Source organism: Mustelus asterias, unplaced genomic scaffold, assembly GCF_964213995.1.
Source record: "Mustelus asterias unplaced genomic scaffold, sMusAst1.hap1.1 HAP1_SCAFFOLD_917, whole genome shotgun sequence".
In the NCBI taxonomy this organism is placed as follows: Eukaryota; Metazoa; Chordata; class Chondrichthyes; order Carcharhiniformes; family Triakidae; genus Mustelus; species Mustelus asterias.
In genome coordinates, this window is record NW_027590863.1 from 108,094 (window position 1) to 129,842 (window position 21,749).

Here is a 21,749-nt window from a genome sequence, read left to right on the forward strand (position 1 = left end):
CACTGAGGAGAGAGCGTTCAGCTGCTCTCACTGCTCAAAGAGATTTAAAACATCGTTCACACTGCGGGTACACCAGCGAGTTCACACAGGGAAGAGGCCATTCACCTGCTGTGTGTGTGGGAATGCATTCACTCAGTTATCCCACCTACAGAGACACCAGCGAGTTCACAAGTGATGACAGGGGTTGGATTCTGCTGTTATTGCTGCTGTTAATCACATCCAGGACTGAACCATGTTCATTCGGACAGTTGGTGAAGTGGGAGGGTCGGAGGGTTTCTTTCTGCTGGACTGGCCAGTCTCACAACTTTGCCTCCAGTGGGCTGATGCTCTTTGAACCTGGGAGAGCACATTTCCACTGAAATGATCCACAAAACTAATGAAGGACATTTATTTTATCCTTGATCATAAATTTTTCCTACGACTACTGGTCGATCTAAAATAAATACAGAAAAAACTAGAAAATCAAAGCCAGTCTGGTAGCATCTCTGGAGAGAGAAACAGAGATAACCTTTTATGTCCAATGTAACTCGACTTCAGAACGAAAGCGAGGGAGAAATGTGATGGGTTTGATGCTGGTGAGAAAGAGGGGAGGGGCAGGTAGAACAAAAGGGAAAGTCAGGGATTGGTTCGAGGGTGGGTGAAATTAAATGACAAAAATATGCTGGAACAAAAGGCAAAGGGAGAGGTAATGGTTGTGGTAAAGAAACAAAGCATTGGTCCAGAGTAAGTGTTAATGGCAGAATAAAGGACAGCTCTGTCTGGAAGCAAAAAAACATGAAAACAAGATACAGACTGGCACTCAGCAAAAAAACCCATCAAAATGGAGGAGAGAGTTCAGGGTGTGAAGTTGTTGAACTCAATGTTGAGTCCAGAAGGCTGTAAAGTGCCTCATCGGAAGATGAGGGGCTGTTTGTCCAGCTTGTGTTGGGCTTCTCCGGAACATTGCAGCAGGCCGAGGACAGAAATGTGAGTGTGAGAGCAAGGTGGTGAATTCTAATAGCAAGCTGAAGGTCAGGGTCATGCTTGTGGACTGAGCGGAGGTGTTCCACAAAGAGGGCAGGGAACAGGCTACAGATGAATTAAAGAGAAACCATTTGTGTCCAGAACATTGTGAACATCCTTTACTCTGGTTGTCTTTGATCCTCAAGTCATTTTCTGTTTGTTTTAACCATATTCTGTTTCATTAATAAACTTTTATCAGTAAAAATATTTGATTTTTCTGGATTTTTCCTGCTGAGATTGATGCACTTTAGGGAAAGTGGGTGAGAGGGGTTGGCAGGCTCTTTAACAGAAAGTGAGTCCCTCTAAGGTAATTGGCAAAGGAGCCAGAGGGGGAGATGAGATTTTGTGTTATTTTTTGACACAGTGAGTTGTTCTGATCTGCCTGAAAACAGATTAAATAGAATCTTTCCAAAGGGTAAAGACTTGAAAGGGAAGAATTTGCAGGGCTGTGGGGAAAGAACAGAGCAGTTGGATGAATCAGAGTCCTTTCAAAGAGATAGCAGAGGCACAATGGGCTGAATGGACTCCTCCTGCAGCCTGTCAATCTCAGCCTCCTGCTTCTGTGCAGGTTAGAAGGGCAGATTTCATTGCAGCCTTTTCCCTGTTTATGTATTTAAAGAGACGGGTTTCTCTTTAGCTCTGAGTGACCGATATAACAATTGGTTGGAGGCCCATTTCCCACTCAGTCCTCCAGCACCTTCCTGTCTCTCTATTAGTGCGACACCCATGGCAGTTTCCCAACTGGGGCGTAGGCCCCATTATTCTCAGCTAAATTCAGCCCTCAGCTCCGTCACCTGGCTGTCATTGACACGAGCAATAGAGAGACAGAAAGGTACCCCAGGCTCAAATGGGAATCGAAACTTGTGGCTTTAAATGAACTGTTAGAATTTCTGTGACATTCAATAATTTAAAAAGTGAATTTAAACCCAGTGAATAAATTAAAGAATCACATGACAAAACTTCAAGTTTTTTGACATTTATTCCAACAAACTGGAAGCAACAATGACTAAATACTGTTCTTTGTAGGGAACATTGCCCTTAAACTGTAAAATTGAACTTTGCCCTTTTACTCTTAACACAATCAAATATCCCACTCAACGGTTATATTTTACTCTGTCTCCAAAATTTTCCAAAAACCAGTCCAAAGTGATTCTTCACTCCCCGAGTGTTTATTTCCTTTTCCAGTCTGGCAACCTTTAATCCCAGAACTGTCCTTCACAGTGATGGTTCTCCTGGACATTTTCCCACTAACACAAGCAAGGCGAATCTTCCAGCCTTGTTACACAATCCTCAGGAATTTGTGACCAACATTCAACATCAGAGCAGAAGTAGCCATTTGGCCCTTTGAGTCTGCTCCACCATTTATTTAGATCATGGCTGATCTTTTTGTGTTGAGTTCCACATTCTCGTTCTACACCCAATACTTTTGATGTCCTTATCCAAAAGAATTGGTATGAAGGCAAAATTCTGCTGTTGCTGGAATCTGAAACAGACACAGGAAATGCTGGACAATCTCAGCAAGTCTGACAGCATCTGTAAAGAGAGAATGGAGGCAACATTTGGAGTCAGGATGACCCTTTATCAGAGCTGAAAACAAAGAAAATCAGACAAAATTCATCCTGTGAGGGTCAAGAATTGGGAAGCAATCTATTAAACCTCCTCTGAACCACTTTCAATGCATTTGTATCATTTCTTAAATAGGAGACAAAGCAGCACCCAGTGTTCAAGATGCAGTCTCAGCAATGCCCTGTATAACTGAAGCAGAACATCTTTACTTCTATGTTCAATTTCTTTCGTAATAAAGGATAACATTCCATTTGTAAGAACTTTGATTTATTTGAACTAAGATTTATGGGGGTTCTCTTGTTTACAATAACCTCCCTCATCGTAAATCACACCAGGTTCCAGTGACTTAACCATATGGCAAGAAAGAAAGCAAGCTTTAAATGGTGAAATCAGAAAGTTTGTTAACCATTAAAAATGTAACAAGTCAGAAAGATAAAAAGCAAAGTGTCGATTAACAGTTAATAGAGAAAGTTTAACTTTAACAATTGAACAGACTTCTCTCCATCCCTCAGACCAGGACATGACGTGACGGCTCCGAAAACGTGGATAACTTGTAAAACCAACAGCTCTCAACACCTCTCTGGAAACATCTCTCCCTCCACCTCTCTCTACCAAGTTGCCTTCTCAAGACCACTTTTTTATACTTTAAAAATGCTGAAAGCCCATCTTAGCCAATTCCCATAAATCTTCAATTATGAACTAAAATAGACACGAGTTTTCGGGTGATTTAAAAACAAATGAACTGTCTGCTGAAAGGGTTAACTTTTCTACAGAACCTAAAGAGTGAGCAGCAAAAACTTGGCACACAATTACATCACTTTAACAACCATAGAAAATCACAGCTCAGAAACAGGCCTTTTGGCCCTTCTTGTCTGTGCCGAACCATTTTTTGCCTAGTCCCACTGACCTGCACTTGGACCATATCCCTCCACACCCCTCTCATCCATGAGCCCGTCCAAGTTTTTCTTGAATGTTAAAAGTTAAATGTTAAATTTACCACTTTATCCGGCAGCTCATTCCACACTGCCACCACTCTCTGCGGGAAGAAGCCCCCCGCTAATATTCCCTTTAAACTTTTCTTTCACCCTTAACCCATGCCCTCTGGTTTTTTTCTCCCCTCGCCTCAGCGGAAAAAGCCTGCTTGCATTCACTCTATCTATACCCGTCAAAATCTTATACACCTCTATCAAATCTCCCCTCAATCTTCTACGCTCCAGGGAATAAAGTCCCAACCCATTCAATCTCTTTCTGTAACTCAGCTTCTCAAGTCCCGGCAACATCCTTGTGAACCTTCTCTGCACTCTTTCAGTCCTTCCTGTAACTAGGTGACCAAAACTGTACACAATACTCCAAATTCGGCCGCACCAATGCCTTGTATAACCTTACCATAACACTCCAACTTTTATACTCGATACTCCGATTTATAAAGGCCAATGTACCAAAGGCACTCTTTACGACCCTATCCACCCTTGACGTCACTTTTAGGGAATTCTGTACCTGTATTCCCAGATCCCTCTGTTCAACTGCACTCTTCAGAGTCCTACCATTTACCCTGTACGTTCTACTTTGGTTTGTCCTTCCAATGTGCAATATCTCACACTTGTCTGCGTTAAATTCCATTTGCCATTTTTCAGCCCATTTTTCTAGTTGGTCCAAATCCCTCTGCAAGCTTTGAAAACCTTCCTCACTGTCCACTACACCTCCAATCTTTGTATCATCAGCAAACTTGCTGATCCAATTTACCACATTATCATCCAGATCATTGATATAGATGACAAACAACAATGGACCCAACACCGATCCCTGCGGCACACCATTAGTCACAGGCCTCCACTCAGAGAAGCAATTCTTCCATTGAGCCGGCATCTCCACATCACGTTCTTCCATTGAGCCAGTGTCTAATCCAATTTACTACCTCCCCATGTATACCTAGCGACTGAACCTTCCTAACTAATCTCCCATGAGGGACCTTGTCAAAGGCCTTGCTGAAATCCAGGTAGACAACATCCACCGCCTTCCCTTCATCCACTTTCCTGGTAACCTCCTCGAAAAACTCTAATAGATTGGTCAAACATGACCTACCACGCACAAAGCCATGTTGACTCTCCCTAATAAGTCCCTGTCTATCCAAATATTTGTAGATCCTATCCCTTATCACACCTTCCAATAATTTGCCCACCGACATCAAACTTACTGGCCTATAATTTCCCGGATTTCTTTTGGAACCTTTTTTAAACAACGGAACAACATGAGCCACCCTCCAATCATCCGGCACCTCCCCCGTGAATACTGACATTTTAAATATGTCTGCCAGGGCCCCTGCAAGTTCAACACTAGCTTCCCTCAAGGTCCGTGGGAATACCCTGTCCGGTCCTGGGGATTTATCCACTCTGATTTGCCTCAAGACAGCAAGCACTTCCTCCCCTTTAATCTGTAAAGGTTCCATGACCTCCCTACCAGTTTGCCCTATTTCCGTAGACTCCATGCCCGTTTCCTCAGTAAATACGGATGCAAAAAAACCATTTAGTATCTCCCCCATCTCTTTTGGTTCCATACACAGTCTACCACTCTGGTCTTCAAGAGGACCAATTTTATCCCTATCCTTTTGCTCCTAACATACCTATAGAAGCTCTTTGGATTTCCTTCACTCTGTCTGCCAAAGCAACCTCATGTCTTCTTTTAGCCCTCCTGATTTCCCTCTTAAGTAGCTTCTTGCACTTTTTATACTCCTCGAGCATCTGATCTGTTCCTTGCTGCCTGTACATTTCATACAACTCTCTCTTCCTCTTAATCAGTGTTACAATCTCCCTCGAGAACCAAGGTTCCTTATTCCTATGTACTTTGCCTTTAATCCTGACAGGAACATACAAACTCTGCACTCTCAAAATTTCTCCTTTGAAGGCCTCCCACTTTCCATTTACATCCTTACCAGAGAACAGCCTGTGCCAATCCACACTTCCCAGATCCCTTCTCATTTCATCAAATTTGGCCTTTTTCCAGTTCAGAACTTCAACCCGAGGACCAGATCTATCCTTATCCACGATCAGGTTGAAACTAATGGCATTATGATCACTGGATCCAAAGTGTTCCCTCACACTCACATCCATCACCTGCCCTAACTCATTTCCCAATAGGAGATCCAATATCGCATCCTCTCTAGTTGGCACCTCTATATACTGATGCAGAAAATTCTCCTGAACACATTTTACAAACTCTTCCCCGTCTAAACCTTTAACAGTATGCGAGTTCCTTCTTACAAGTTTAAAAAACTTCCCTAACAACAAAACAAACTTGATGTTCAACTGCATACATTATTTTTTTTGTTATATTCATCAACCTAATTATTTTAAGTTGATCAGTTATTGTGAGGGATGATTAACTTCTGTTCTTTATAAACTGGTTCACTCATTTTGTTAATTCTACATGGGCTCGAGAATCAGAACCCAGACTTTATCATCCTTATCTTTTCTCCCTTTGCCACGACTCCCTCTGTTTTGCGGGAGGGTCGTGGGGATTCCAATCAGACCGAATCAAATTATCATAAAAGTAAAATACTGCGGATGCTGGAATCTGAAACGAAAACAGAAAATGCTGGAAGATCTCAACAGGTCTGGCAGCATCTTTGGAGAGAGAATAGAGTCAATGTTTTGAGTCTGGATGAGCTTCTTACAAAGTGTCACCCACAATCGAAACGTTGTTTCTATTCTCGAATCATTTTATCGATAAGCTTCTTGTTCTTAGTTTCCAAATGGCAGGTAAGAGACCTGTCCGGTCCCCACTCGAGCTCTGGTTTTTCACTGGCCATGCGTGGATAGGATTATAACTGTTAGAATCTACTCTCAGAGATCTGCTTTTCAGACCAGTGCTACTTGGAGAATACCATCACTTCAACAAATATCGGGTCACAAGTCCCTCACAGTTCTTATCACAAATTGACGATAGGTTAAGCAATGCCTCAGAACGCTTTTTAACTTCTTAACCAACTACCTACCACTGTTTGTTGATTGGTCGGACCCCTTTTTTACAGATTCAGGTCTCTCAGCCGCTGAACACCAGCCGGTCCTGGAATAAGTTTAATTTGAACTCATTCTGAGTCAATATTCTCACCAGGTCCTCTGTTGGGACCCTGCTAAGCAGCTTTAATGGTCCATGATTGCAGAAACTGAGAAGTTACAGGAATGTGGTCAAGATAGTCCAGTCCCATAATGCCTCACATTCAATCTGCAGTCCTTCGATTATAACAGAATATGTGGCTGTATGTAGCTTCCTCGGCCATGGTCAACCCAACTCTGCCTTCTTGAACTGCTACAATGCCTCAGGTGTCAGTACACCCACAATGCTGTTAGAGAGGGAGACTGTAGGTGGATACCAGATTGATATATTCCATTCAACCACACCCAAGATGAGTTATTCCAATTCCTTTATTGTCCAGGACAATATATCCACAATATCTTTAAAACAGAAATTAAACATTCCCATTTGATTTCAGGTAGTAACACGTTCTGTTACTTTGTTCTTTATTGTCAATGTCAGGCTGGGGTTGTTCCCCTTGGAGCAAATGAGGTTAGGGGAGATTTGATAGAGGCGACAAGATTCTGACAGGTTTAGATAAGGTGGACAAAGAAAAGCTGTTCCCATTAGCTGATGGGACAAGGATGAGGGGGAGACAGATTTAAGGTTTTGGATCAGAGATGCAGTTGAGGGGGAGGGGGGGTGATGTGAGGAAGAATATTTTGATGCAGCGAATGGTAATGACCTGGAACTCGCTGCCTACGAGGGTGGAGGAAGTGGAGACAATAAACAATTACAAAGGAAATTGGATGGGCATTTGGGGGGGTTTCAAACAGAAATGCTGACTAAATATCTCTGAAGTTCCTAACACCCTGTCACTCTGTGATCCGTGTGAAATTTGAAACCAGGTATTCGCAACGAGACTCAAGGAGCATCAGCCCACTGGAGGCAAAGTTGTGAAACCGACCAGTCCAACAGAAAGAAACCCTCCGACCCTCCCCATTGACCAACTGTGAGAATGAACAAAATGCAGTCCTGGATGTAATTGAGAGCAGAAACAATAACAGCAGAATCCAACCTCTGGAATCACTCGTGAACTTGTTGGTGTCTCAGCAGGTGGGATGAAACTCTGAATCTCTTCCCACACACAGAGCAGGTGAATGGCCTCTCCCCAGTGTGAACTCGCTGGTGTGTGCAGAGGTTTGAGAGGTCAGTGAATCCCTTCCCACACTGAGAGCACATAAATGGTTTCTCCCCAGTGTGAACTCGCTCATGTGTCCGCAGACTGGATAACTGAGTGAACCCATTCCCACACTGAGAGCAGGTAAATGGTCTCTCCTCAGTGTGAACTCGCTGGTGTCTTCGCAGGCCTGATGAATTACTGAATCCCTTCCCACACTGAGAACAAGTGAATGGTCTCTCCCCAGTGTGAACTCGCTGGTGAGTCCGCAGGTTGGATGACTGAGTGAATCCCTGCCCACACTGAGAGCAGGTGAACGGCCTCTCCCCAGTGTGAACTCGCTGGTGTCTTTGCTGGCCGGATGAATCACTGAATCCCTCCCCACACTGAGAGCAGGTGAATGGCCTCTCCCCAGTGTGGCTGCGCCAATGCGCTTCGAGCTCAGATGGGTATCCGTATCTCTTCCCACAGTCCGCACATTTCCATGGTTTCTCCATGGTGCAGGTGTCCTTGCCTCTCTCTTGGGTGGACAATCAGTTGAAGCCTCGTCCACACACACAACACGGGTACAGTCTCTCCCTGCTGTGAATGATGTGATATTTATTGAGGCTGTGTAACTGGTTAAAGCTCTTTAGTCAGTGCACTGGAACACTCTCACTCCAGTGTGGCAGAGTGTTGGTGCTTTTCCAGTCACACTGATGTTTGAAATCTTTTCAAATCGACAGACCGGACAACCATTTCTCCTTCTGGATTCAAAGGCCGATGATATTCAGGTCCCGAGGAATATGACTCTGTCACGTCAAGACGTGACGTTTGAGATTTCAGCCTGTGATTCCTCTTTCAATATCCTGTAAAATAAGTTTACAGAAGTCATCAGTGTCAGTACAGGATAGAAATTGAGAACACGCAATTCTAGTTTCTATGGAACATTCTTTCCTCTCTCCAGACTCGGAACATTGGCTCTATTCTCTCTCTATCTGGGGGATAGCGTGGGAAATGATGCTGTGGTAGATCAGCCAATTCTCAATGAATGGTTGAGGCAGTTCGATGGGCTGAATGGCCAACTGCAGCTCCTGTTTCTTATGATTTGTGTGTGGTGGACAGGAAGCAGTGAGCACGGATCTGTCAATCAGCCTCAATCAGCACCTTCAGGAGAATTGAGAGGATGAATATTAGATACAGCAGAGTGAGAATGGAGGGAGAGTGTGTGGGATGGAGATTCACAGCTTTTGGGGAACGAGAGAGGAAAGAATGTCCATTAGAATCATAGAATTGCTGCATCTTATCAACCGTCCCTGAGCTTTCACAATGAATCGCTCTTCTCAGGACACTCTTATCTCTGACTTGTCTGTGCTGCTGGCAGTCTCACAAAGCAGCTGCCTGTGTGCTGATACGGGAGGCCCTGCTCGGCAAGTTTAATGCTCCATGACTGTGTCTTTAATGACTGGATAGCTGCAGGAATGTGGTCAAGTCCGCTAAATCCAGGATGCTTCGTATAGTTCATAACTCTCCATTTTGTTAACATAGTACATATGGATATTAAATACATAGAAAGGCAAAATATTGCAGATGCTAGAATCTGAAACAAAAACAGAAAATGCTGGAAAATCTCAGCAGGTCAGATCATCTGTGGAGAGAGAATAGAGCCAACGTTTTGAGTCCGGATGACCTTCCGGCAGAGGTCTGACAAAGGGTCATCCAGACTCGAAACATTGGTCTATTCTCTCTCTGTAAATATATATAACACATCTGCCTCAGCCTTGGCCCACTCTAACACATACAATTGTGCAATGGTGACTAGCAGGTCAGACAACTGATCAGAATATAAAAAATGGCCAAGAATGAGGAAAAGAATGATAAGGGAGGAAAAATTAGAGTGTGAGAGAAAGCTAGCTCGAACTGTAAAGACCGACAGCAAGAGGAGGTATTTGAAGAAAAGTTAATAAATGGAGCACTAGTCATAGGGCACAGCACAGAACTAGACCCTTCAAGTCACTGATCAAGATCCCCTGTAATCTTTGGTAACCTTCTTCGCGATCAATGATACCTCCAAATTTAGTATCACCCACAAACATACTAATCATGCCTTGTACATTCACATATAAATCATTGATATAAATATTGAATAACAAGGGTCCCAACACCAACCCCTGAGACACACCACTCGTCACAGGCCTTCAGTCCGAGGAACAACTTTCACCCATCACCCTCTGCTTCCTCCATTGAGCCAATTCCGAATCCAATTTGCTAGCTCTCCCTGGATCCCATGCGACCTAACTTTCCAGACTAGGCTGCCAAGCGGGACCCTGTCAAAGGCCTTGCTAAATTCCATACAATCAACATCTGTCCTAGCCTCATCCATCCTCTGGATTACCTCTTCGGAAAACTGTAAAAGATTTATTAGACATGACTTCCCGTGCACAAAGCGGTGCTGACTATCCCTAATCACACCGTCAGAATCCAAATGTTGGTAGATTCTGTCCTTCACAATCCCCTCCAGTAACTTACCCACCACTGATGTCAGACTACCGGCCTATAATTCCCAGGCTTCTCTTTGCTACGCTTCTTAAACAACAGAACAACATTAACATGTTCTATTCTTCCAGAACTTCACCAGTAGAAAGAGATGAAACAAATATCTCTGCAAGGGGCTCTGTAATTCCTTCCTGAGCCTCCCACAAGATCTGAAGATATACTTGATCAGACCCAGGGGATTTATCCACCTTAATGCACTTTAAGGCTGCAGATACCTCCTCCCTAGTAATATGCATGTGGTCCAAGACATCACAGCTTCTTTCTCTTATTTCTTCAGCATCCATCATGTTCTCCTCAGGAAACACCAAGGAGAAATATTCATTAAAAATCGCACCCATCTCCTGTGACTCCATCCTCAGATAGCCATGCTGATTTTTAAGGGGATCTATTCTCTCTCTCGCCACCATTTTACTCTTAATATCGCGATAGAACCTCTTGGGATTTTCATAGAATCCCTACAGTGCAGAAAGAGGCCATTTGGCCCATCGAATCTGCACCGACCACAATCCCACCCAGGCCCTACCCCCATATCCCGACATATTTACCCGCTAATCCCTCTAACCTACGCATCTCAGGACACTAAGGGGCAATTTTAGCATGGCCAATCAACCTAACCCACACATCTTTGGACTGTGTTAAAGTTAAATTTTCTTTAACTTTACCTGCCAGATCCATATCATACCCTCTTAAGTGTTCCCTTACACTTTTAAGAGTCATCGAGTGATTCACTTGTCCCCGATTGTCTAAACCCAATGTCTGCTTCCTTCTTTTACCTGACCAGAGCCTCAATGTCCCTTGTCAGCCAGGGATCCCTAAATTTACCATTCTTTCCCTTCATCCTGACAGGAATATACTGCCCCTGGACTCTTTATCGCACTTTTAAAACCTCCCATTTGCCAGTCATTCCTTTCCCTTCAAACAAACTCACCTAATCGACATCTGCTCGATCCTGCCTAATGCCCACAAAAGTGGCCCTGCTCCAGTTTAGGGCCTTGACCTGTGGACCTGTCCTATCTTTTTCCTGAACTATTTTGAAACTATTGGTGCTCCCAATAGTGCTCCCTGACTGACACTTCAGTCACTTGCTCCACCTCATTTCTTAACTGTCTAATAGAAAGTAAGTCCAGGATTTGCTAATGAAAAATAAGGAGCTGGGAGATGAATTGAACAAGTATTTTGCCTCGGTGTTCACAATAGAGGATACAGTTAAAACTCAGAAACAGCTGGAAATCAGAAAACAGAAGTGTGGGATGAACTCTGAAAAAGCACAATTCCCAGGGAAGTGGTCCTCAGCAAACTGTTGGAGCTGTGGGCTGATGAGTCCTCGGGTTCTGCTGGACATCATTCTCGAGTCTTAACAGAGTGAGATAGTTGATGTGTTGTTCAATTTTCTAAAATTCCCCATCGGGAATTGGATAAAGGGAAACCGGTGGATGCGCTGTCCTTAGATTTCCAGAAGACATTTGATGAGTTGCCACATCAAAGGTTATTGCAGCAAATAAAAATTCATGCTGTGGGGATGACATATTGGCGTGGATAGAAGATTGGCTAACAGCAAACAGTGGGCAGAAATGGATCATTTTCTGGTTTAAGAGAGAGAGAGAGACCTGGGCCAACCTTTCCAGAGTCTGCACCCTCCCTGGATTCAATTCCTTTCCCTTCAGTTGCTGCAAGTCCCCAATTTCCCCCAGAATGAGAAAAGAAATGGAAAGGGGGAGAAAAGAAAGTGTTTTACTCACAGATATTAGCGACAGGAGGAAGTTTCAGTCAGTCTGAAGATCAATCTTCATTCACACAAAGCCTGCGCTCAGATTGGCCGGAAGACCAGAATCCTTCCGGTCCTCCAACTCTTCCCATTGGTCAACACCTCAGCATGAAGATCAGAGGGTGGGTTCTCCCCCGCACATGCGCAGCTTTCCCTCTCCCCCGCACATGCGCAGTCCCGGGCCAGGGGGAGGGGGAGCTCACCGAGCGGCTTCTCGTTCTGGCCGGAGCCGCCAGCCGGTTGCCTGGAAACCTTGACTCAAGGAGGTGTAAGGGGAGGGGAACAATGGATGGGGGCGGGGCTCCCGGGTCCGCGCGCCCGGGCCTGCGCACTGGAACCCGGAGACATCACCGCGGAGCAGAGTGACTCCTATTGGCTGATTCAGGCAGGGCTCCATTGTGACGTCACAATGCAGAAGTTGGCCAATGAGCTTCAGAGTGAATCTTCCTCCTCTGGACAACATCTGGGAGGAAATCAATGTTTCCCCCTTTCCATTTCTTTTCTCATTCTGGGGGAAATTGGGGACTTGCAGCAACTGAAGGGAATGAAGTGAATTCGGTCTGTATATTCCACACATTTTTACTCCAGTAATGTGGACATCTATCTGTCTGGCAGCCTGCATGGAAATTTTCAGCTCACTGCATCCAGGGCAGGAAGCAGTGAGCATGGATCTGTCAATCACACATGAGGACGGCCTCAACCGGGATCTTGGGTTCATGTCACACTATCTGTAATCCCCACGACATGCCTGGGCTTGCAAAATCTCACCAACTGTCCTGGCTGGAGACAATACACATCTCTTTAACCTGTGCTTAACCCTCTCTCCACTCACATTGTTTGTACCTTTAAGACTTGATTCCCTGTAAAGACTCGCATTCCAACCATTACCTTGTAAATTGAGTTTGTGTCTTTATATGCCCTGTTTGTGAACAGAACTGATGAAGGGGCAGCACTCCAAAAGCCTGTGGCTTATGCTACCAAATTAACCTGTTGGATTTTAACCTGGTGTTGTGAGACTTCTTACTATGCTTACCCCAGTCCAACGCCGGCATCTCCACACCCTGAGTGGAAACAGAGAGAAGTAGGAGAGGCCGGAGGTGAGGAGAGAGATTTTATGCATCGACAACTCAACAGGAACTTTGACAGAATTTCCAAACCCTGTGAACACCATCAGCTCCAAGTTCCTCTCCAACTCACACACCATCCTGACTTGTCTGACATCCAGTACTGAAAGAACAGAAATTTATTTCATATAAATACTGGGAAGACTGAACCCATTGTGTTCAGTCCCCACTACAGACTCCATTCCCTCGCCAACAACTTTATCTCTCCTCCTGGCAACTGTCTGAGGCTGGACCAGGCTGTTCATAACCAGGGTGAAATAGTTCATCCCAAGATGAGCTTCCAGCCACATGTCCACATCATCATCAAGACCACCTTCATTCATGGAAGCATTAATAGTAATTAATTAATGATAATGAATAATAAAATACAGCGTAGAAGGAGGCCATTCAGCCCATCGAGCCTGCACCGACAACAATCCCATCCAGGCCCTTTCCACATATTTACCTGTGATACCCCTGATACCAAGTGGCAATTTATCATGGCCAATCCGTCTAACCGGCACATCTTTGGACTGTGGAAGGAAACCGGAACACCCGGAGGAAACCCACACAGACACGGGGAGAATGTAGAAACTCTGCACAGACAGCGACCCGAGGCTGGAATTGAACCCGGGTCCCTGGCGCTGTTAGGCAGCTGCACTAACCACTGTGCCACCGGGCCACATGTCAGTGCCATCGTCCGACTCCAGCCCAGTCTCAGCTCATCTGGAACTCTCACCCCTTCCATTGTGACGTCACACTCACCCATTCCATTGTGACGTCACACTCTCACCCATTCCATTGTGACGACACACCCTCACCCATTCCATTGTGACGTCACACTCTCACCCATTCCATTGTGATGTCAGGGCTTCCCTCTCCAATCACAATCCCTGCCGGCCTCAATGGCGGCAGTCAGCCCGGGTCTAACACTACAAGCTGCCGCTCCATTTGATACAAAGGGGGGGACCGGGAAGTTCATTTCCGGTGTTTGGGTTTGAACAACATGTTTACAAAGTCTCTCCACCCACCCGCCACATTTATCATTCCCCGCGCGCCGCCCTCTTACCTCGTATTGATCTCGCTTCCAAATTAAAACCGTCCGTCTGTCGCCATTTCCCGCACTGCGCATGCTTCAGTTCCCGCCTCACATTCACTCCGATTGGTTGGAGGACCAGCCGCTCCCGCTCGGTCCTCCAGCTCCGCCCCCTCTTCCTATTGGTCCGGAGCTGCCGTCAATCAGTCCCTCGGTCATTGTGATGTGGAGCATGCGCAGTGTCATTGCTGTCCTTGGCGCTTGTTTGTCCCGGAGAAGCGGAGTCAGCGTTAGGCGGTGGCTGGGAGGATTTGGAAACACTTTGTGGATCCGCAAACCCTTCAGAATCATTGTCAGCTCCCTGGTTTGCAGCTGCGGGGCTTCTCCCTCCCTCCCTCCCGGGAACAGGCCCAGGTGGGTGGGGAGGATTCACAAACACCCGCTGGAGGCCCCAACACCCCCAGTAAAAAGCTGCAGCTCCCGGGTTTGCAGCTTTTTCCCGGGAGGGAGTTGGGGAAGTTTTGTGGAGACAATTCCCGGTTGGTTCAGTTAGTGGTTCCTGGAGCTCAGAAACCCTGAGTTAGCATCCAGAACCCCATATTGGGTGGTAGTTTTATTAAATACTTTTTATTTATTAATCATCTGTTAAAGAAAATATGAATTTGTTTTGAAAAATCATTTTATAACACTTGTGAAAATACCCATTAAAATAGCAATTCTCCCAATGTATTTCATAGAATCCCGACAGTGCTGAAGGAGGTGATTCGGCCCATCGAGTCTGCACTGGCAACAATCCCACCTAGGCCCTGTTCCCGTAACCCCACATATGTAACCTGCTAATCCCTCTAACCTACTCATCCCAGGACCCTAAGGGGCAATTTAGCATGGCCAATGCACCTAACTGGCATCTCTTTGGACAATGGGAGGAAACCGGAGCATCTGGAGAAAACCCACGCAGACATGGGGAGAACGGGCAGACTACACAAGGACAGTAACCCCAGTTGGGAATCGAACCCAGGTCCCTGGAGCTGTGAGGCAGCAGTGCTAACCACTGTGCCACCTCCATTGCTGATGAGAATTTTAATTTACTGACTTGGGAATTAATTCTCAGGAATAGTCATTCTGAAAATGACCATTAAAATGTGTTTTAATTTACCCCACAATGCCAGATTTCAGTTTGCATTTCAAAATTGAATTGAGAATGTCTGAGAGCAAATGGTAAAATGAGGTTTGAGACACCAGCTGCAATTATTTTCTGTGACTGATGATACCTTTGTGCCTGTGCAGGAGGTAATTCCGCTGCTGTTGTGGCACAAATAAAATGGAGCCTTTCCTCGGAACAGGCCCATGTTAATGGTCATCGTGGTGTTTCATTGGTGAGCAGAGCACATGTGCCCATTGTGGTAACAACAGAGTCAGTGGGGCTGCACGTCCCCTGACTTGGAAGGAAAATAATTGACTCCTTGATTGTACTCTCAATCTGCACATGGTCTGGAGGACTGAATCCAGCTGGAGGGAGAGGGAGCTGGGCTCAGAGTGGAGATGGGGCAATGAGTTTGATTTCAGCTCAGGGACAAGAGAGAGAGTGTGGGATGGGGATTACAGCTCAAGATAAATGAGATAGAGAAATGTTTCGTGGAAACTGAAATTGTCTGTTCTGAATTAGTTTTTTAAAACTCTTTTTGCAGGGAACTTGATGAGGAGGATTCACAGACAGGAAACTCAAACTAAACTTCAGATCAAAGTCTGACAGAGCCATTCTGGCCTGAATATGATTGCTTTTGACAGTGGAGGGAGAAATCATTCCCTGTTTTGTCAGTGGGAGAAAATTTCAAAATTCAATGTGACAGCAAAAGAACGGAGACACACACGCACCCAAGTGAGAGTGCTCCAGTGAACTGACTGTGGATGGAGCTTTAACCAGTTACACAGCCTGAAAAACATCACACCATTCACAGTGGGGAGAAACCATACACATGGTCTGTATGTGGGTGAGGCTTCAACTAATCATCCAACCTGGAGAGACAGAAGGGCAACAGCACCGTGGACAAACCGTGGAAATGTGAGGATTGTGGTAAAGGATTCAATTATCCATACTTGCTAGAAAACCATAGACACAGTCACACTGGAGAGAGGCCATTCATCTGTTCTGTGTGTGGGAAAGGATTCACTACCTCATCCCACCTGCTGTTACACCAGCGAACTCACACTGAGGAGAGGCCGTTCAGCTGCTCCACCTGTGGAAAGGGGTTCTCATGTTCACCCAACCTCAGTGCACATCAGCGAGTTCACACTGGGGAGAGATCGTTCACCTGCTCCTTGTGTGGGAAGGATTTTGCTGGGCCATCCGGTCTTTGGTCACACCAGCGAATTCACACAGGAGAGAAGCTATTCACCTGTTCTGTGTGTGGTAAGAGATTCACTCTGTCATCTAACCTGCTGTCACACCAGCGAGTTCACACAGAGGAGAGACCGTTCAGCTGCACTTCCTGTGGAAAGAGGTTCAGGTCTTCATCCAACCTCAGTGCACACAAGCGAGTTCACACTGGGGAAAGGCCGTTCACCTCTTCCACATGTGGGAGGGAATTCACCAATTCATCCGGCCTCCTGTCACATCAGCGAATTCACACTGAGGAGAAGCCATTTATTTGCACATACTGTGGAAAGAGTTTCAGGCAGTTATCAATCCTCACTGCACATCAACGCACTCACACTGGGGAGAGACCATTCACTTGCTCCATGTGTGGGAAGGGATTCACTCAGTCTGGCAGCCTGCATTTACATGAGCTCACCCACACTGGGGAGAGGCCATTCACCTGCTTTGTGTGTGGGAAGGGATACACTCGGTCATCCCACTTGCTGACACATCTGCAAGTTCACAATTGTCAGCAGGAGTTGGATTTTGCTATTACTGCAGCTGTTAATCACATCCAGGATTGATAGTCTGACAATATTTGGTTTGTTTCTGCTGACATTAACAATCCCTACAACTGGCTGAAGTTTAATATTCTGAGATGTCACTGATTTTCAGGGCTGCTGTGTCCCTTTTTAAAAGCAACATCTGTGATTTTTTTTAATTCAGGAACTCTCAACAGGAAGTTGTTTATAATAAGTTTATGAACTTTTCCTGCAATCTTAAATTGATGTTTGGTGCAAGCTGTACAATTCAGTGTCTGGAAGGTTCCACTGATTAAGATTTCCAATTAGAAAATGCTGACAATTCTTACTGACTTGCACATTATTCACAGTGACACTTCCCCAATCACATTTAATTATCAAGGGACATAAAACAATGCACAGATACTTGTTCAGATACCTGAACTTGAATATTGCTGAAAAGAGAGACCTGTTGCTGAATCTCTTCATCATGCACTCATCAGGACAAACAGAAGAATGCCAAATTTCAAATGATCACAATTAGTGGACTCTCATTGACATGAAGCATCACCATGGAGAAATCAATAGAAGACTGTAGGTTTCTCAAGCTTCTGGGAAATTCAAAAAAGGTGCAAGGCTTGAAAATTCTCCTTTTGTTTGCAGGGAAAGGATCACTGCGTATAAATGTAAGTTGCTTCTCGCAACTACAACTGAGCCGTATTATGAACTCGACTGATTATCTTCAATTGATTATGAGTGTAGCTATTGGCACACTCAGGATTGTTCAGCAAGTGCTGCCCAATCTGTAATCACAGCAAACATTGTATTTTTGGTTTTGTGAGTGTGGGCTGCTGAAAAAAATCACTACCTATTCTGACAAATCAAACAACATGCTGTTTTATTCTATCAGCCACTCACTGGGATGTACAGCCTAGTTCCTGGCACTGCACTGGCAAAGATATTCATAGTAAGAAGTTGAACAACACCAGGTTAAAATCCAACAGGTTTATTTGGTAGCAAAAGCCACGAGCTTTCGGAATGCTGTTCCTTCATCAGGCTCCCACCCACCTGACGAAGGAACAGCGTTCCGAAAGCTAGTGGCTTTTGCTACCAAATTAACCTGTTGGACTTTAACCTGGTGTTGTTGGACTTCTTACTGTGTTTACCCCAGTCCAACGCCGGCATCTCCACATCAAAGATATTCATACCCAACCTTGCTCATTTGTGTGGGAGGCTGAATGCCTTTTTGGTGCTGGCAGCAAATTAGTGGAAAGTATCACTCGTGTAACCACGACATAGCCGCAGAATGAAACAGATTAGTGTTCCCTCTGTATTGTGCAGCCTTGTGATTGTGCTAAAGGCCATCACTTTCAGATCTGAAAAGTTGTAAATCTACAGCGGGTGTTTGGAAGCCATAGCTCCCTCCCCACCCCAACTTCCGGCTCCATTTCTCCTGCAGCCCGACCGACTCACCCGCTAAATAATGTGCCATATCCCGCACTCGCAAGACTCCGAGCTCAACTCCGCGCACGCTCCAAATATAACACTGCGCCTGCGCAATAGGCTCCTGTGGAATGAATAGGACACTTTCACACCCGCAGGGGCACCTGGGAATTAACGGCGTCATTGTCAAAGACGATAATAGAAAATTATCTTGTGCAATTAAGATCAATTAATTTTTAAAAATGCATTCCTCGGAATTTGTGCGCTGACATTCTCTACTTCTAAAATTGATTTATACCAGTGCTCTCCTGTGGGAATACCCCGAGTTTTTAAAGGTTTTCCCACTGGTTTCCCTCTCTGCTCCCCTGAAGGTACTTACACTGGTTGGGTAAATCCCACAGAGACTGGTTTCTTTCACTTTCTTTCTCGTGATGCTGAATATTCTGTTTTATAGAATGATACATCACAGATGGAAACCATTTGGCTCATCCTGCCCAGTCGGGCTGTCTTTAAGATCTATCCAAATAATCCCACAGCCCTGCTGGCAGAGTGAGAACAATATCTATATACTGCAGCAATGCAGGAGGTGAATGGAAAATGTTTTCCAGTTGCATACCTCTCAGACACACTCACCCCGAGAAAGATAAATTGGCTTGTGTACTAAGAACAAAGAAAATTACAGCACAGGAACAGGCCCTTCAAGCCTGCACCGACCATGCTGCCCGATTTAACAAAAACCCTCTATCCTTCTGGGGACCATATCCCTCTATTCCCATCTCATTCATGTACTTGTCAAGACGCCCCTGAAAAGTCACTACCGTATCTGCTTCCACTACCTCCCCCGACAATGAGTTCCAGGCACCCACCACTCTCTGTGTAAAAAATCTGCCTCGTGCATCTCTTATAAACTTTACCCCTCGCACCTTAAACCTATTCCCCCTAGTAATTGACTCTTCCACTCTGGGAAAAATTTTCTGACTATCCACTCTGTCCATGCCTCTCATAATCTTGTAGACTTCTATCAGGTCTCCCCTCAACCTCCGTCACTCCAGTGAGAACAAACCAAGTTTTTCCAACCTCTCCTCATAGCTAATGCCCTCCATACCAGGCAACATCCTGGTCAATCTTTTCTGTACCCTCTGCAAAGCCTCCACATCCTTCTGGAAGTGTGGCGACCAGAATTGAACACTATATTCCAAGTGCGGCCCAACTAAGGTTCTATAACGCTGCAACATGACTTGCCAATTTTTAAAATCAATACCCCGGCCGATGATGTCAAGCATGTCGTATGTCTTCTTGACGACCTTCTCCACCTGCATTGCCACTTTCAGTGACCTGTGTACCTGTACACCCAGATCCCTTTGCCTATCAATACTCCTATGGGTTCTGCCATTTACTGTATATTTCCTATCTGTATTAGACCTTCCAAAATGTATTACCTCACATTTGTCCGGATTAAACTCCATCTGCCATCTCTCCGCCCAAGTCTCCAACTGATCTATATCCTGCTGTATCCTTTGATGGTCCTCATCGCTATCCGCAAATTCACCAACCTTTGTGTCTTCCGCAAACTAAGCAGATATTAACTTGAATATTCCTACGTTCGAAGGAATAAACCCTAGCCTGTCCAGCCTCTCATGATCACTCAGACCCATTAGTCCCGGCAACATCCTCATAAATCTTCTTTGCACTCTTTCCAGTTTATCAATGTCTTTCCTATAACAGGGTTACAAAAACTGTACACAATACTCCAAGTGCAGCCTCACCAACGACTCATACAACTATAACATAATGTCCCAACTCCTATACTCAGTGCCCTGACTGATGAAGGCCAGTGTGCTAAATGCCTTCTTCACCACTCTGTCTACCTGTGACATCACTTTCAACGAACGATATACTTGTACTCCTGGGTTCCTCTGTTCCTCAACACTCCCCAGGGCCTTACCATTCACTGTATAAGCCCTACCCTGGTTTGACTTTCCAAAATGCAACACTCACACTTAAGACCATAAGACATAGGAGCAGAATTAGGCCACTCGGCCCATCGAGTCTGCTCCGCCATTCAATCATGGCTGATATTTTTCTCATCCCCATTCTCCTGCCTTTTTCCCATCACCCCTGATCTCCTTATTAATCAAGAACCTATCTATCTCTGTCTTACAGACAGTCAATGACCTGGTCTTCACAGCCTCCTGCGGCAAAGAGTTCCACAAATTCACCACTCTCTGGCTGAAGAAATTCATCCTTATCTCAGTTTTAAAGGATCGTACCTTTAGCCTGAGGTTGTGCCTCTGTACTCTGTATTATCTGTACTGAAATCCATTTGCCAATCATCGGCCCACTTCCTTAACCGATCAACTGATGAAGATCCCCCTGTAATTTTTGATAACCTTTTTCACTATCAGTGATACCTCCTAATTTAGTATCGTCTGCAAACTTGCTAACCATGCTTTTTATGAATTTTTAAACAGCCATCCATTTCTCTGTTTCACCTCTGCCCTCCCTGATCAGCTCTCTGCCATTGTCTACCTTCCTCTACCTCTAATAATGGGTGTATTTTAACTATTATTTCCGCAAGCTTTGTCTTGATGAGGTTTTTCCCACTTCACAACTCTATTCACTGCTGATTTACCAGCTTAGTCTTACAATGTTCAGGAATTGTTTCTTTTCCACTGGAGATCATTTCCCTTCCACTTCTGAGCTTATATTGACCAACAAAATCTGATACATTTTTATTCCCTGTAATTCATTCTGCCCACCCTGAAACGTTAATCTTCTTTCTGTCTAAAAGGATGGTCTCTTTCCAAATGTTCACAATTAAAGGGCAGGAGATGGCTGACATTTAAGGGGACAGTAAATTAATATAGAACAGAGATATGTCTAGTGTTATTATATGGTACCCAGATGAGATATATTATTTATGTTTCTGTAATATATATTTATTATTATTTCTTGCATTGTAATATAATGCTGCAGCGATGTTATACATTTCCAGTCATAAAGTCATTACAGCACAGAAGGAATCCATTCGGTAACTCGAGTCCATGCTGACTCTCTGTATAACATTCCAGTCCCATTCCCACTCTATATCCCATTCTCCTGAAAGTTTATTTCCTTCAAGTGCCCATCCACTTTCATTTTTAAATAGAATCCATAGATATGGATGGAGATTTACAACTTTTTGGGAATGAAATAGGAAAGAATGTTCCATAGAAACTAGAATTGTCTGCT

The 21,749-nt window shown here is 44.8% G+C and overlaps 2 protein-coding genes across 2 annotated transcripts in view; one reads left to right on the forward strand and one right to left on the reverse strand.

The window, feature by feature from the left end:
• Window positions 1–21,749, forward strand: part of LOC144487606 (uncharacterized) — a 42,910-nt gene that overhangs the window by 19,232 nt on the left and 1,929 nt on the right. The window lies entirely within an intron of this gene.
• Window positions 422–14,276, reverse strand: LOC144487607 (uncharacterized). Its single transcript, XM_078205696.1, has 3 exons — window positions 14,232–14,276; window positions 7,678–8,607; window positions 422–433 (listed from the first exon to the last, which is right to left on the reverse strand). The coding sequence occupies exons 2-3, from the start codon at window positions 8,254–8,256 to the stop codon at window positions 422–424; spliced, it is 591 nt and encodes a 196-aa protein (XP_078061822.1). The 5' UTR covers window positions 8,257–8,607; window positions 14,232–14,276.